Raw genomic sequence first — 18,302 nt, 5'->3', positions numbered from 1 at the left:
TTTCTCCCTTCATATGCATTTATCATTATTCTAATAATCATGTTCTGTTCTTTGGGTTCTTTTAACTTTATTTCCTTTAAATAATAATCCCTCACCTGAAAATACCGAAAGAGGTCATTTGCTTCCAAATCAAATTTCTCCCTTATAGCCTGAAAACTCTGCAATTTACCCTTCTCTATTAGTATGCATATTGCTGTAATACCCCTATTTGCCCATCTCTCAAAGCCCAAATCACTCATTCCTGGTTTGAATCTTTTGTCATGGGTTATCCACCTCAGAGGCCTTATTTCATTCTCTATTCCATACTTTTTCACAACCAGGTGCCAAGTCCACAATGTGAATTTAGTTATCGGGTCTAACAACCTCTCTTCCCTTTTAAACAATTCCCTATCGGTCATTAATATTTGTATGGGGCTAGCCTCAACCTTCATTTCTATATCCTTCCATCTAGCTACATACTCTCTATTACACCAGCATGTTACAGCCCTGAGTTGTGCAGCATAGAAGTAGTCTTGTAGTTTCGGTACAGCCAAGCCCCCTTTGTCCTTGTGGAGCTGCATGGTGCTAAATCTAATTCTTGGCCTCCTACCCCCCCATATGAACCTGGATATCCATCTATCCCACTCCATGAACTGTTTCGGTGGTATCATTACTGGCAGAGTTTGGAAGAGGTACAATAGTCTCGGTAATACATTCATCTTAATTATTTCTATCCTTGAGCTAAGATCAAATTGTAGTGTTGACCATCTTTCTATATCCCGTCTGAGTTCTTGATTAATCTGAGTGTAATTGGCAGTATACAACTTCCACGCTCCCTTCGTGATGTTCACTCCCAGATATCTAATTGTTTCTGAATTCCATTTAATTTTATATTTCTTTTTTAACTCCGGTGTAGGGGTATAGTTTATGGCCAAGATTTGTGTTTTGGTAACATTAAGTTTATATCCTGAGTAATACCCATATTCCTCCAAAAGCTTCATCAGTGCAGGGAAGGATTCACTTGGTCGCTCCAAGTAGGCTACCACATCATCCGCAAAAAGCCCTATCTTATGTTCAGTGCCATTCACCTTCACCCCTCTGATATCCTGGTTCTGCCTAATCGCCTGTGCCAATGGCTCTATGAATATTGCAAAGAGAGTTGGAGAGAGACAACACCCCTGTCTAGTAGATCTTCCCAGACAAAAAGAGTCTGTGAGACTACCATTCACCTTGATCCTAGCAGTCGGCTCTTGATATAAAGTTTTAATACATTTGACAGATTCCTTATTGAGACCAAATCTTTCTAACACCTTATATAGGTAAATCCAGTTGACACTATCAAATGCTTTCTCCGCGTCTACACTAACTAAAATTGCACTATTCTTTGTTCGCTGAGTCTCTTCTACAATGTGTATCATCCTCCTTATATTGTCCTGCGTCTGTCTTCCTGTAATAAAGCCGGTCTGGTCTTCGTCTATAATGTCAGTCATGAATGTCTCAAATCTTTTGGAAATAATTGATGTATACATCTTGTAGTCCACATTCAGTACTGATATTGGTCTATAACTACTACAGTGCTCTTTATCTTTGCCCTCTTTGGGTATGGTTGAGATAATGGCCTCCTTCCATGAAGGAGGGATTTTCCCTTCCTTAATTGTGTACCTAAATGAGGCCAACAACACCGGGGTCAACTCTTTTTTAAATATACGGTAGAACACTGAAGGAAGCCCGTCACTTCCCGGACTGGTATTGTTCTTCAATCTAGAGATGGCCCTTTCCATCTCCTCCTCTGTGATGTCTGCCATCAATAATGTATTCTGCTCTTCCCCTATAGATGGTAGATCCAACCTGTCTAGGAAGCTTTCCATATCTTGTTCGTCTGCCGCTGGTGGTTGTGTGTATAAGTTTTGATAATATTCTCTGAATACTCTCTCAATTTTGTCCGGTTCGGTAAGCAAATCATTAGTTTGTGGATCTCTAATTTTGTATATGGTATTCAATGCTTGTTGTTTTCTTATACGTCTGGCCAATAATCTGCTTGCTTTGGAACCTCCCTCATAATAGGTTTGTTTAACAAATCTAGCTTTCTTTTCCACTTCAGTCAGTAGTATATTATCAATTTTATTCTTTGTTTCTTTCACTTGTCTAAGTATCTCTGGGTCACTTGTGGCATTATGTTTTCTCTCCAAGTCCTTTAAACGTCCAATTTGTGTCTGGTAATTTACTAGTCTGGATTTCTTCAGCAGAGTTGTCTGAGCTATCAAGTTCCCCCTAATGACGGCCTTAAGCGCATCCCAAAGAATGTTTGGATCTACCTCCCCATTATCATTTTCCTCTATATACCTATTTATATCCTTTTTTATTCTTTCTACCAGGTCTTTATCATTCAGAATCCCCACATTCATCCTCCACACTGTAGTTCTCCTTCTCTTGTTTAAATGTATTGTCATGTAGACTGCGTTATGGTCTGATAAATCTGCTACCCCAATCCTACATTCCTCAACCCTATGCATATCTCCTTTTGTCATGAAGAAATAGTCCAACCTTGAATACATTTGGTGTGGGTCTGAGTGGTGTGTGTAGTCTCTCTCCAAGGGATGTAGTTCTCTCCAAACGTCTGCTATTCCCAAGTCAACCAGTTGTATATTCATATATCTATTAAGCCATGTCCTATTCTTCTTTGAGCTAGTTGTATCTAGATGGTAGTTCATCACCATATTGAAGTCCCCTCCACATATTAAGATCCCCTCTTGTTCTTCATTAATGATGTCAAATAATGATTTAAAGAAGGTTTTCTTGCTATCTGGGGGTGCATATACATTGATCAATGTCACTTTTTGTCCCTCTAATTTACCCTTTATCATTATATATCTTCCCTCCTTGTCACATATTTGTTTTCCAAGTTCAAATTTGGTACAATTTGTTATTAATATGGCTACCCCTCTCCTATTGTTTTGTTTGTGGAAAGTGCTATAAAACGTATTGTTGTACCCAAACCTCTTTAGTTTCTCATGTTCCTCTGTAGACAAATGTGTCTCTTGTAGAAACACCACTTGTAATTTTTCCTTTTTGAATTTGGCCATAAACTTTGCCCTTTTAATTGGACTACTAAGCCCATTCACATTCACTGATACCACTTTAACACCTTCATGTTGCATTATACATCAGTTCCCCAGTGCACTTTCATTACCCATAAGCTAAACATGGACACATAAAAAACCTCAGCAACAGCTATTCTAACTAAACAGTAAAGAAAAAAGTGATCTCCCATGGTAGACTGGGGTTCATTATCTCTCCCCATTTCCCCTGTTGGTGGGGAGAGGGGAAATCCTCTCGTACGAGGGCCCCCCTTAGCGAAGAAGAACTCTCCATGCCGAAGTCCTCCGTTCACGCTAAACATGTCCAACATATTCCAACCGTCACTCCCGGCATTAACCTTGCAGTTCTTATAAAGCCAACAAAACGCTAGGCATGCAGGCATATGGATATATTTTTTTACCCACTGTCCAAACCGACCCACACAACGGATAATAGAATAAAATAGAAAACTCCCTTCAATAAAATAATTACGCTAGTCTTAAGAAGAAAAGGAAAAACTCTGTGCAGGAGTGGGCTGAATCATTGTCTTAAGCATGAGTAACTTTCCCCTTCATCCTTCGCCCAAATAAAGTATGTGCCTACAGGCTACTTACGTAACGTTTAGAACCAAAGAGCTTTAGAGAAAGAAAAATAGAAAATAGGGAATGAGAAAGTTCGTGCTTGTTCCATGATAACGACTACGAGGAAAGTTCTCGTCTACTCCTTCCGAGAAAACCGCATCAGCTCCTTCCTTGCTCTCCCAGCGACGTCGGTGTCCTGGGCCCCAACTCTGCGCCATTTATAAGCGGCTTCAAGCTGCTGCTCCAGTGGAGGTTGTTCCTCCTCGACCAGACCTTCCACCTTCATTCCCCTCTCCTCCATCGCCCGTGCAGCTTCTTGTGGACTACCGTAGGTCTGAACGCCTCCTTGCCAGTGGACTCTCAATGATGTTAGAGGTGACTGGAACTTAATCCCTTTTCCCTTCAGAGCTCTCTTAAGACCCGCATAGCCACGGCGCTTCGCAGCCACCTCCGCTGGGTAATCGTGGTCGAACGTCACCATCTTTTCTCCAATATGAATTTTTGTCTGCCAGGCCTTTCTGAGGATGTCATCCTTCATTTGGTATTGGAGAAAGTTGACAATGATAGCTCTGGGATTCTTATTCGAGGCAGGTTTCGGTGCCAACGCTCTGTGAGCACGTTGTATTTGTAGGTCGGCATCTTCCCCGAACTTAAGTTTCTCACGTATCAAGTTATCTATAAACTGGGGTACCGAATCCTTCTCTGTGCCCTCTGGTACTCCCCAAACTCGAATATTATTTCTTCTTGATCTCCCTTCTAAGTCAGTTACTTTTTCCTGTAGCCTCCTTTGCTGTTTGAGCGAAGAGGCGAGAATCCCCTTCAGCTCTGAGTTCCATTCCTCGTTCTCCACAACGCGCTCTTGAATGTCTACGATATCTCTGCCCTGCGCTTCAATTCCTCTCTCGAAGGCCTCGAACCTGTTGCTCATCTCCACCTTAAAAGTGGCTAGTTCTTGTCTCAACATACTTCCCCAATTTTGAATACTCTCTCGAATGTCCTTCATTTCTTTGCGGTTTTCCTCGCTATTGGACCCAATCTGCCTAGACACGTTGTCGAAGCCAGCCTTCATGTTAGCTAGCATGTCTTCGTTAGCAGCTTCAGACTTATCATCTCCCTTTCTATCTCCCATTTTCTCTCGCTCTTTTTGCTTCTTTTCCGTTTTATTTTTGGTGGAGTCCCTTGTAGTAGTCATCCCCTCTCTATTTGCACATTTGAATTTAGGCTTTTCAATGTTTAATACTTCATCTGCCGGGAGCTCCTGATTTCACGTCTATCCACTCATTTGCCAAAACCGGAAGCCGAGTTAGCTGTCTTTCAATGTCTCTTGTCGAATTATCTCACATGTTTATGGTGGTATGTGTTTAAAAGTTTAAACTTAGGCTATGTGTAATGTTCCTAACTTATATATTATTATTTCACCTTAATGTTCTTGAGATTCGTTTCTGGCATGTTATTATACAGAATCAGGCTTACTCTGATAACAATCATTTAGAGTCGTTAACAGTCGTTAAGCAACTTGGGCCATGGTTGCCACTAGTGGGGAACGAACCTGTGACTTTCAGGTTTTTTAAGTGAAGCAGTGACGGGGTGCCTCCCCTGGCGGGGGGGGGGGGGGAGTTGTTTTCAATCCAGGTCAATTCAATTAACATAACAAAACCTAGGCCTGGCCAAGGGGAAGGGGTGGTGGGGCTTTCACACCAATGTGGGCTTCTACGGCAATACACAGGGTCGAAGACTGTCGTAAATCCCACATTTCATGCAGTGATCTATATTGTTATAATAGACAGTTTATGCATTAATGACACCAATAGTATATTCTTTATAATCGTGTTATTTTAAACATCTCGCTGTAGGTGATGGCGGGCAGAACAACAATATAACCGCGTGTACATTGAATCAGGTTCAGTGATTGAGCGAACGTGAACCAATATATCTATCTACTCTTCGCTGAACCTTCATTTTTTCTTCCTCGAATCTCCATGGTGGCAATAACTTGCAGGCGATTTCTCCCGTCTATTAACGGTGCGCTTAATAATGATTGCCCAGCGCGGATCTGGTTTGATAAATACCACGGAAAATGCGGAAAAACACTGTGCATTAATGTGCGCCTGGCAAAGGCGCAGATTAAGCTGCGGTCTCAATGTTTGTAAATCAGGCCCCAAGACTAACACAAAGACTTTGACAACAGCATCTAATAAAAAGTGGATGCAGGATTGTGGTACTTGCTGTTTACTGAGGGCGTGGGCTAAAATATGTCTGTTCACTGCCACTTATTAAGGTATTCCGTGATAAAGTGGGTGCCAAAAGGGTAACACGGGAAAGTCAGATAGAGGGGTTAGATCGAATTGGCCATAGGGGTCAACCAAACAAAAGATAGATGGGTGTGACCAAATTATTCAAACAATGAGATCATCCATGGAACCTCTACTTTTGAAAGCTTGGAGCCTTTCGATAAAGAATCCGCAGATACACAGTGAGGTGACGAGCATGTTTGGAATTGGATGCTAGTATTTTTTTTGAGACATGAATGCAGAGTGAAAAGCAAACTAAAGGCTAAAGTAGGGCTGGGCGATATGGGAAAAAGTTATATTTCGATTTTTTTCCCCAAAAAAATGTTCGATTTCGATTTTATATCACGATATGAACAAAATCACCCCAAAATGTTTTGAAAAACGTACATGCAAATACCCGCATTCTGGTGCATTTTACCATGTTTTTCTCTGAGATGTAAATCATGTTATCAGCATATCAAATTCACAATTGATATAGGTTTGGTGGCCTGATAATTATGTTGGCTACATTCAAACTGACCACCTCATTAAAGTATGACTGTTCAGGTCAGAAATGGCCAAATGTGTATTGAAACCCAAAGTCTTTAAGGATGGAAGCTGCCAGAAGTAAACGGTTCACCTAGGGGAAATAGTTTTCATACATGGCAAAGCTTGACAGCATGCCCAGCACACCAATGTTCATTTTATTTGTGGCATTGACATCATCTTTCGTGTGTGAGTCAAAGAGAGGTATACAAGTGAGTGACACATTAAAAAAAAAAAATCTTCTTTGGTGAGTGTGTGTTTAGTCGCTGCTGTCGTTAGAAAAACTGCCATTAGCTAGCTAACGTTAACGCCAGATTAGCTCACGGTTGTTATGGCAATAACAATACGATTATAGCCAGATAATGTCCATTGGGTGGTCCTTAATTGTCCACTGTTTTCCACGGTAGATCGCATGTTATGCTAGAAATGGCTTAGCATGGGTGGGATGGGGAAAGATAACACCTTTCCATCCAGACGCAAATTTAGCTAATCGGAATCTGTAAGTGGTTTCCAGATATGATCTTTCTTATTTGACAAAGCAGTGAGTTAGCTGTCTTTCAATGTCTCTTGTCGAATTATCTCACATGTTTATGGTGGTATGTGTTTAAAAGTTTAAACTTAGGCTATGTGTAATGTTCCTAACTTATATATTATTATTTCACCTTAATGTTCTTGAGATTCGTTTCTGGCATGTTATTATACAGAATCAGGCTTACTCTGATAACAATCATTTAGAGTCGTTAACAGTCGTTAAGCAACTTGGGCCATGGTTGCCACTAGTGTGGATCGAACCTGTGACTTTCAGGTTTTTTAAATCAGTGAAGCAGTGACGGGGTGCCTCCCCTGGCGGGGGGGGGAGTTGTTTTCAATCCAGGTCAATTCAATTAACATAACAAAACCTAGGCCTGGCCAAGGGGAAGGGGTGGGGGGGCTTTCACACCAATGTGGGCTTCTACGGCAATACACAGGGTCGAAGACTGTCGTAAATCCCACATTTCATGCAGTGATCTATATTGTTATAATAGACAGTTTATGCATTAATGACACCAATAGTATATTCTTTATAATCGTGTTATTTTAAACATCTCGCTGTAGGTGATTGAATCAGGTTCAGTGATTGAGCGAACGTGAACCAATATATCTATCTACTCTTCGCTGAACCTTCATTTTTTCTTCCTCGAATCTCCATGGTGGCAATAACTTGCAGGCGATTTCTCCCGTCTATTAACGGTGCGCTTAATAATGATTGCCCAGCGCGGATCTGGTTTGATAAATACCACGGAAAATGCGGAAAAACACTGTGCGTTAATGTGCGCCTGGCAAAGGCGCAGATTAAGCTGCGGTCGCAATGTTTGTAAATCAGGCCCCAAGACTAACACAAAGACTTTGACAACAGCATCTAATAAAAAGTGGATGCAGGATTGTGGTACTTGCTGTTTACGATTATAGCCAGATAATGTCCATTGGGTGGTCCTTAATTGTCCACTGCAGGTAAAACTTGGGCAACTCTGACTTACTTTCCTCTTCTTCGAAAAAAAAATCCGTATGTCCATTTCTGTGGTCTGCTTCTAGCGCGACGCTCCGATCAAATCAGAGAATGAATGAACATTAATGACAGTTGAATCTGCGTGCGTGATGAGGCTGCGTAGTACACCAGGAAAACGCGGAGTGGATTTATATTGCTGTGGGTATTCCCCACTGATAAAGTTGAACGGATTTAATTGTGAAGCAATGGAAAGAATAATGGACTAGTAGACCAGCAGTCACGCACGCACTATTTTGACTGCAAAAGTGGGGGGGTCGAAACGACTTGTTTTGAAAAGTGAGGGGGTCTGGTCCCCCCCCAATTACATTGTCGCGACGCCCATGGGCTACGTGCGGCGCTGTATTCGCGGGTCTGTGAAAACATTGATTTTTTATTTATTTTTTTTGAAGGCGCCGTCTAATCGAACGTCTCATTTAAAACCGTAGAAAAAAATTACATCGCGATTAAAATCGAAATCGAAAAATCGCCCAGCCCTAGGCTAAAGCCCCAGCCATTCATTGACAAGCAGGTGTGTTGTTATCGCTCATCGTCTGAAGGCCACAATAAAGAACCTGAATGGCTCAAGATAATAAATAAATTCATCGTTAGAAAAAAGGTAATAGTAATTTAAATTGGATTCAGATCAATCTTTACTACGTTGACCTTACACAATTATACCATCAACCACATGAATTCAGATCAGTTCAGTGTGTGACTGGTAAACAAGGCTTAGCACATCTGGCCAATTCTCTATAGAGAAGTGGCATGATCGGGAAGGCATTTACACTGACATGCCAAACAGCACCTCTGTGCTAGACTGAAAGAGAAACTCAAAAACGGGATGTTATTATCCGAGTCGAGGAACTCTTTCAGTCACATCCTATACATGTACCCAGAACAAGGTCAGCCACCGCTTTCAGGCAGCATGTAGCTTCATGACCTTTAACCTGCACTGCTTTATCTGCATGCATTCAATCATGCTCTCTCCATTTGTGTGCCAAGTTACATGAATAGAGTCACCCACATATATTTCAAACACAGACACGGGGACTCGATCCACGCACGCGGACACCACCACACACACACCCATATGCACACCCACACAGACTAGAGGTACACAGTCATTATCTGTATCTGTATCTATTCAACCAACAAAATGATCTATCTTTGAATCTGTACCTGTACCTGGATAGAGGACCAGAGGTGGCCTTGGTTTAGACCGGAAACTGATCTAATATTGGCATATAATGAATTATTAAAAATATTTCAACATCCTCTTACTGTAATTTCCCCCTCTGTCTTTTTTTTTTTTTTTCAACTGAACATTGGTATGAATTGAGTAGCATAGTGGTTGATGCAAAGGCATGTCAGTCATGGAGCTGACTTGTTTTCCCCCAAACAATCACGCAGATTTCAAACTAGAAGAAAAATCTGTTTATATCGCATTATTTGTGCATCCCTTAACACACATAAACACACACACACGCAAACATAGTGCATAAACGTAAAGTTATGTAAAACCGGTTAAAGGAAACAAACTATTCTTCAATAACAAATGCACTGCAACATGCCCAGGTACGTCTAAGGACATTACGATGACAGGAGGACGGCGAGCAGAGGTTGTGTTCCCCTCAATCATGCACACAGCAGACCGCACAGCTCTCCACACTGTCCCAGAAAAACCTCCAGCAAAGCATCGCTCATAACACTGTCTCTCACAGGCTATATATAGGTGCTCATTTTGCAGGTAGGTAACGTCTAGGAGCTGCATATTTCCCTCTCAGGGTGTATTGCAGCAACCCCCACCCCTAGCTCTCATCTCCCTGCACACCCTCTAACACAAACCCAACCCCCAGGGCTCAGGCCTATCCTTCGTGCCCTTGCTAGCTAGCTGTAAAGTTCATAAAGAGCTATTAGTCATGTGTCCAGTCCCATCGGGCGGTTATGATTCACACCCTGCCTCCACACTTCTGCGTGTGTTTTGTGTAAGACGCCCGCAGGAAGCCAACAGGGCCGTTACAAAAAACACAACGACAAAAAAAAAAAAGTTTGGCTACACACACTCGCTCACTCATTCTCTCTCTCTCTCTCTCACTCTATCCAACCACTTTTTCTCTCTTTTTTTCTGGGCACCTTTCTTATTTTTTGCCCTCTTTTCCCTCGTCGGTTGCCACAGTAACACATGGCTTTCTGTGCATCATCAGGCCTTGCCAGGCGCACAAAGCGCTGACAAATGACTCCTAACCTCGGAGGAGAAATATGGAGGAGGCAGCCACACGCTCAGCTGTAGCTAAAATGAATAAGTTGGACCAGCCATGAGAGGCATGCAAAGACTTTCCGCCTTTCTTAACAGCAATAGATGTTTGTTGACTATTTCAATGCCTCCATAACAGAACAGATAAATGGGACTGTAACGTGCACCGTGAGTCATAAGAGGGTGGAATCAGAGGGTCTGATGCTAAAAAAAACAACTCAATCTGCGCATTCAAAAGTGATCTCTAATTTAGTTTCAAGAGTAAAACTTTCAAGAATCTAAAATAAATGAGTCAGTGTTCACATTCCATCATTTACGAGTGAGGCCCCAGCCATTGGGAAGGTACGAGATGACAAAGACAAATGGCTGACAAAATCCATTAGCCAGAGTCCTCAGATCCATATCGGCAACGAGCAAGCGAGCAAGCTCTTAGCCCAAGGTGGCTTAGCGTTAGCGCGCATCTCCACACAGTGCTAATCTCTGCCGATGTGTGAAGTCTTAATTGCGCTTCTAAAGCGGTCTAGCTGCCATTTTGGCGTAATTAGACTCATAGAGAAAAACCCTCCCTGGCACCAGCTCCTGACGAAGGATTAAGTGGCATCGCAGGAGTGCCACTAATCTCTGGGTTATTAATCTCCGAGCTCCCATTCTCCCCCTGGCAGATGAATCACCTTTCGCTGAGGCTGTGCATGTGCGCGGTGGCCGCCGGTATTAGCGCAGTTATAATTGGTTGGCAGCTGAGGATGATGGATGCCACCGCTTCTGTTTGCACAAACACAAGCAACTTCATGTGTATTCAAGAGTTGCCTTTTGAAACCCACAGTGAAGTCCTGTCAATTCCATCATCATAATTAACTATTGGCAAAGAATCAAACACGCTTCAATCGCTTTAATAACTGTTCTAATAAGGAAGTCTGACGTTGTTTGTTTATCAGTAATTGCATTTGAAGTGGTGGTGGAACTGGAAAAAGTACCTGCAGAAACTCAGCAGGTAGTACATTATTAGTAGCTACAACTGTAAGTAGTTGATTTTAGCAATAGAAAGTATAGTTTGTAATTCTGGCATTTATATGGTTGTAGTTAACTTTGTTGTGGATCCAACATCCAGACCCCATCAGGGTCAGACATGCCAGCACTGTGCCAAATATGAGCGGAGTACGGCTCTCCACACTCAGCTACTCTCTGTGATAATAACCTTCATGGTAGATTGAGTTATTTGTATTGGCTCTCCGAGTCTATATGGTGGTGTGTCCAGACTGTGGGCTGTGAATGGCAGTGTTCTGAATGCCTGATCACGATGAAGGGGGGCCATCCATCAAAGGCCACAGCACCTCTGTTCTCTCAAGCTCTCCCCAGGTTATCGGCAGCCGGTTATCGACAGAACAATGCTCTTTGAGCACCGTTTGCAAAGCCAGGAGTGGCATTGATTAAGAGATTTATGAAGTGTTGCCTTCGACGGCTTTAGCCTGTCTTTATTTCACCTTCATCTCCTCCTTCTTTTCTTTCTCCACCTACTCATCCTTCTCCGACTCCTCCTTGGACGAGCGAATTGGGGCGGAACTTTACGGAGAGAGCCAAGCTGAGAGGAGAACTAATCACGCTAAATGCCCACCCATGCCAGGCTAATCTCCGAGCAGTCAGGCTTCACTTAGGACCACCTACCACATACAGTACAAACACGGCACAGACAAGGGCCCCTCTCTCACACAGACCAATTCTCCCTCATACTGAACACTGTATATATGCCCATTGCAGCAGAGCAAACCAACCCTAATATAAACTAACCAGGGACCATAGAGGCAGTATTATTTTGCCTTTTTTGTTTCTTTTTCAGCAATATGCTGTGCATCCATGAATGCATGCATCATTCATTCATATAATAACTCACTCACTCACTCATTCATTCATTCTCTTCACTAATCTCTTTGCTCCATCATGAATCTGTTCTCTCTACGCCCTATACATTTCATTCTTGCCAGTGTCAGGGTGCAGCCACAGGAAGAGCAAGACGCAGGCGGCGGCGGAGAAGAGGAGGGGGAAGCAGAGCGGATGCCCTGAACTTGCTGATCAGACAATGTCCTGTTACATGACACAGGATGCCCATGAATGGAGGAAGTAAACAACAAGAACCCTCAGAATGCTTTCCAAGTTGCCTATTAGAGGCTTCACACTGCAGGACGCAGGAAGCATTATCTACATACTCGGATTGAGGGTGACTCATGAATGGCTCAGAACCTGAGCGGGGTCAGACCTGGGACAGGACTCCATCAGGCTTATCCATCATGGACACAGTCTCTAAGGTTGTCCAGAAGGGTGTGGAAGCAAGGCCTGATAGAGTGACATAAATGCTGCTGGAGACTGGGGCTTCATACTGAAAGGTCTCACTGGAATGCCGTGGTTGTAATGGCTTCAGAATGTTTTATCTCAATTTATCCCAGAGTTGGGTGAGGCCTGTGTTACAATTACAGAGAAACCAAACAATGTATTATTTTTATTATTTTATAATTGTATTATGATTATTATTATTATTATACTTTTTTATTTTTTGTATTGTTATTATTATTATTATTAGTAGTAGTAGTAGTAGTAGTAGTAGTAGTAGTATTATTATTATTATAATTATCATTATCATTACCATTAATATTATTAATAATACTAATGAATAATACTAACAAACACTGTCCGTCATCGGTAGGATTTCTTCCAAGCACATTCAGGACATGATTTCATTTTTAAGGCCTGTCCACACTGCCAAAAGCTATAACATCGTTCAAGCTCATAACAATGGTCACACCACAAACTATTACATTAATGACACAAAGAACAATGTTGTTGGGCATCACTTTCAAAGTGATTGTGTGAACGATAAAAAACTGACAATCAGAGTCCATCAAATTTGAAAGGCATCTAAAAACATTAATTTTATTTCTGAGAGGTTTCCCCTAGTTGGACAGTGTTGATGTTCATAGTGTTAAAGTTATAGTTGTCGTTATAGTTATTGTTGGCAGTGTGGACGGCCCTGCATTCTTCAAGTTTTTCAAATCGTAACAGCAGACTAGGGCTAGATCTGTGTCTGAGCCAGCAGCTAACTAAGGTAGCAAATGGCTTCACAAATATTATTTTGTGCAGTAAAACTGGACAGGTCCTATGAAGTCCTGGTTAGTGTTTGTGTTTATTGCAGTGGCAAGCCTAGCTTGGTAGCCTACTAGTGTTAACTCACAATTAGCATAACTGCATTTTGGAACAGTGTTTAGTTTTGTCTACATGAAAAAGCACTCTGACCAGTGTTTTTTTAATCAGAAAAAGATGTTAAATCTGAACACAGCTTTATTTGTATGTTTGCAAAATCACAACAGCCACCATACCCACGCTCAGGTAACCCAGCACATCTCTTCCCTACAGCCTGTTCCTGCCCTTCATTTCCACTGAATCATTCCTCCCTCCTCTCCTCTCCATTGATTAATGTCTGGATTCAAATGCCATGCCTCTCTCCCTGGCAGTGTAATTGCCTTTAGGGACACAATTAAGTAGTCAGGGAAATTAACAAAGTTTCACAGACTGGCAGCGCAAATGAATATTTCTGAAGCCCCATCACGCACACGGGCCTCGCACCGGAGTCGTGCTCTTACCATCATCCCGACTATATTTAATTAGTTCACTGATTCATCACTAATTAAGATCTGCTTAAAGAGGTGTGCTGGTCGGATACGTTTATGTGTTGAAACAGTGGATTATATCCGCCACCATTATGCTTATGACTAAAAAAGCTGTTCTGGCCTCAGCTGTCAAAGCTGTGCCTTGGCAGTGTTGTGCATGAACGTGTTCAAAAGAACGCGTTCATTGAACACGTTCATTTTTATGAGAACGATGAACTGAACGCAACCTAATAAGAAATAATGAATTTGAACGGTGAACATGTTCATATATTATCTGGGTCCGGTGCAACTGAGGTCTAGCTAAAACGTTACGGAATGTTTTCCTTCTACTGAGACGCTGTCTAAATCGAATGCTTGCAACCTGTCATTGCTCAGTACCTGTTAAAAAGGCCATAGTAATTATTTGTTAAGTTGCCAAGACAGCATGTTTCGGTAAATTACCATATTTGGTAATTGCGTTGGTCATGTGATAGTGTTTTGATTTATCTTCACGACTTATTTAGATGGAGTGGCAGTTTACTTCGGGAATATTTTCACATACTTGAATGTTGCACTATTGTCACATACTTGAATGTTGCCTTTTTGTAAATTTGACTTTGTAGCCTACCTTGTCTTTATGTGTTTGTTATAGTTTAGCTTGCTCATAATTGTTACGAGCACTGTCACTTAATTAATCTAGCATGATGGTAGGCTATACTGTTCGTGAACTCGCTTAGCATAAACTGCTAATGTACAAATACGAGTGTTACAGTGTTTACCTTTGCTAACTTTGAAGCGGTCTTTCATTTAGTGTACATGCTCTTGTATATCTTAGATTAAGCCAGTCGCAAATCATTGCTTAAGAGGTTGCATTCCGTCAGTTCCCTGTATAATTAATTATTTAAATGGTACAACAGGGCTGTGTATCTGATAAAGTTTCCGACAGCAAAAATATTACCCTTCTGTGCAAACTATGTCCTCCAGGAAAATTAGCAATTATTAAAATAAAAATGAAAACTATGAACGACTTCAGAATTGAATTGGTGAACTATGAACGTGAACGATTCATATTTACTTGTATGAACTGAACTTTGAACTAGTTCATGAGAGGTGTGAACGTGCACAACTGTGCCTTGGTCAGCAGAGCGTGCCTATGTAAGAGCATGTCAACACTGTAAATGAGTGGCTGCTTATTTAGAGCATCCTTGAATGATATACTGTACATAATGTTCTCCCTTTCTCGCTGGGATCTTGTGACCTTTAAAGGCACCCAGTGCAACTTTCGAGGCTTAAAAATAAAAATTCAATTTCTAGTCTTTTTTACACGTAGTAAGTTTCAATAACTCCATACCATTACATACCGACATTCAAGCAGCAAAGATGAGACGTCATTGTGTGGTGAGAACTGATAGAAAATCGATAACAACAACAATCGCCGCCATTTTCTTTATTTTTTGTAACCTACAATAAATAAAGCAGGCTTCCAGTCAATGGAAAAATGGCTTCTCCCCACCCGCGATTGTTGTTGTTTACGATTTTCTATCAGTTCTCACCACACAACGACGTCTCATCTTTGCTCCATGAATGTCGATATGTAATGGTATGGAGTTATTGAAACTTACTACGTGTAAAAAAGACTAGAAATTGAATGTTTATTTTTCATTGAATGTTTACATAAAGTTGCACTGGGTGCCTTTAAATGTGTCTGAAGGAGCAGACATACCAGCAGTTCTCTTGTTCTCTTTCACACCCACTTTCCTTTTTTATGTTTTGGAGGAGATGCCGCTTCATCACCCAAGACTTCCCAGAGCAAATACTTAGCATAATTAGCAGGCTACATTATTCATGGCATGGGGAGATCTGACAGACACTTCCTATGTAACAGGAACTAATTATTGCCCTGATGCATTAACCAATTTAATGTATTCCTCCGAAAGTCCTTTAATCACTCATAAAATGCATATTTCCTTCCTTAATGCTTTTAAAGTTATTATTTTGTTCCCTGGCAAGATGTTAAATACTAATTAAGCCTAATAAATCATTCAGAGTTTCACCAAGACTCCACAAAGAGGAGGTGTTCAGTTCCAATGTCTGAACATGTTCACCCAGTCGAAACAGACTAGTGTGTGTTTGTGATAAACAACATTAGCAGTGAACGCAATCACAGCTTTGAATACTTAAGGCTCCAAAACTGTTCAAATGTGGGATGATTAAGTATATAGAAGGAATTGTCGAGTGCCTATGTATCGAGATACGAATCAAATCGTTTTTGTCATGAGAGATTTACACCCCTACTTCACACCTTTACCATACCTTTTCAGAAATGTGTTGTTGTATACACTAGGAACATGCCTCTGGACATTCACCTTTTCATCTCTCTGGAGTGGCATCTTTAAAGGTTTATGGTAAGACAAGCTGCCAAAGCAACATACCCAAATGTATGCGGAGGTGTTTGTTGGAGTAATTTGCTCTAGCCTGAATAACAACCAGTGGTCTGTAGGGGGCAGTAGGTAAGGCGAGTGTGTTTTCTCTGCCCACTGTGTTTCCACTTGTCCCTGGGTACGGGCTCATATGGCTTCATCCAGATGTCTCTCCTGCGGCTGGCTCTTGTATTAGTGCCGAGAGATTAGATTTGTTTGTTTATGCCGAACTCAGCCACCAGACTATTCTGCTCACCAGAGCACCATGCCCTCAGGCTCAACGGAACGGACAAGAAAGTCCTTGTTGCTAGCATGAGCAGCAACCTGCCCCCTCTCCACCAGTCCGAAAGCGGACAGGGTTTGTGCTTTCGGAAACAGACACTTAGTGACGGGAGATTAATAGCTGTAACCTACATTGCCGTAACCTAAATGGAGCTCTTTTTCTGCTGCACCAGCAGAACAGCTGTCTCAGTGATTTATTAATGTATTTGTTTGTTTTGTTTTTTGTTATTTATTTTTTAACAATTTGGTTGTGCGCTGGTCTGGAAGTGAAATTGAACTGTTAATGAAATATATTCATCACCTGAGCGACATGGAGCAGGAGAGACCGCTCTGGGCTGCAGAGCAAGACACAGACACAGATGTAGACCAGGAGACTAATGATGCAGAGGAAAACCCTCACCTATGACTAATGTTAATCTCATCACATAAATACAGGGGAGAGAGATTATAGTCTGTGAGGGATGGAGCATCATCAGCATCACTCAACATGTGTATACCTAAGCGTAATTACATCTGGGGGCATGGCAGCATATGCAAATACCTATGGTGCTGTGCATGCATCCAACACACACACAAACGCACACACGCACACACAAACACACGCTCACACGCTCACACGCTAACACACACACACACACATACACACACACACACACACACACACTCACACACTCACACACTCACACACTCACACACTCACACACACATGCATACACACGCAGAAGAGACACTCACACACTCAAACAGACATGCATACACACGCAGAAGAGTAATTGCAAATTCAAGCAATACTGAGCACTATAGCCTGCATGCTGACATTGTGAGAACAAAATCATTTAACATGTGCCCAGCGCCAAACAATAAAAAAGTGCTTGCTGCATACAGATTTAAAGAAGAACAAATACATGGATAGAAGCCTCTCTCTCACTCTCTCCTTTCACTTTCACTTTATCTGTCTCTGTTTCTCCACCTCCATATCTCTATCTGTATCTTTCTCTCTCACTGTGCTCCCATTGGGTATTTGTGTCAACTCTAGGTATGAAGTGTATAATTTGGTATCGGCTCTAAGGTGGGTGGCAGAGTTACTGAGCCACCCTCTGGGACTGAGTGGGAGGGAATACAATGGAGCAAAAAAAAAGAAAAACATCTTTGAAAAGAGAAGGAGACAAAGAAGAATAGAGGTAAAAACGCAAATGGATTAAGTGATTTTTCTTTGTAATTTCCTCCTTCCTTTCCTACCTACTTTATCCTATCATAAAATATATGCACACACTCACACACACACACCTACACACACACACACACCGCCCAAACCCACTCACCTGACATCCCCTGGATCCTCAGTAACCAGCACATCTGTCTTGCAGCTGGCCACCGGGTTGATTGACAGCTCCACTGGTGGCACCACAAAGCTCTTGCTGACGGGCAGCCAGAGTCCCTGGCCCAGGCTGTAGGAGGACCTGCGAGGAGAAAAGGGACAGGGCTCAGGGGGTCAAATGACACAAGCTGACCAGCAGCCAGGATCCCTGTCCCAGGCTGCATGAGGACGTGTGGGGAGAAGAGGAACAGGGAGAGAGGAAAAGGACAGCGCTCAGGGGCTTGGATGTCATGAGCTGGCACAGCCTCGGACAGGGGAGAGCAGAGTAGGGCGCATTGGCAAGGCCCTGCTGTTTGCCGTGGCGCGGGGCGACAGCTGTTTATTAGGACACGATGCCTCCATGGGACTCTGTCT

The 18,302-nt window shown here is 42.1% G+C and overlaps 1 protein-coding gene across 1 annotated transcript in view; it reads right to left on the bottom strand.

Annotated features, from left to right (window-relative positions):
- The window catches only part of astn2 (astrotactin 2), a gene marked incomplete at its 5' end in the record, with an annotated part of 356,313 nt that overhangs the window by 155,611 nt on the left and 182,400 nt on the right, over positions 1-18,302 (bottom strand). The window contains one exon of the mRNA XM_080847054.1: positions 17,893-18,030. Within this exon, the coding sequence (XP_080703180.1) occupies positions 17,893-18,030 (138 nt within the window). The remainder of the gene's footprint in view (positions 1-17,892; positions 18,031-18,302) is intronic.

The sequence above is a fragment of the Sprattus sprattus genome (genome assembly GCF_963457725.1).
Source record: "Sprattus sprattus genome assembly, chromosome: 11".
NCBI classification, from domain to species: Eukaryota; Metazoa; Chordata; class Actinopteri; order Clupeiformes; family Clupeidae; genus Sprattus; species Sprattus sprattus.
The sequence above is the reverse complement of the archived record's forward strand: the minus strand, read 5'-3'. Positions and strand labels throughout refer to the sequence as shown.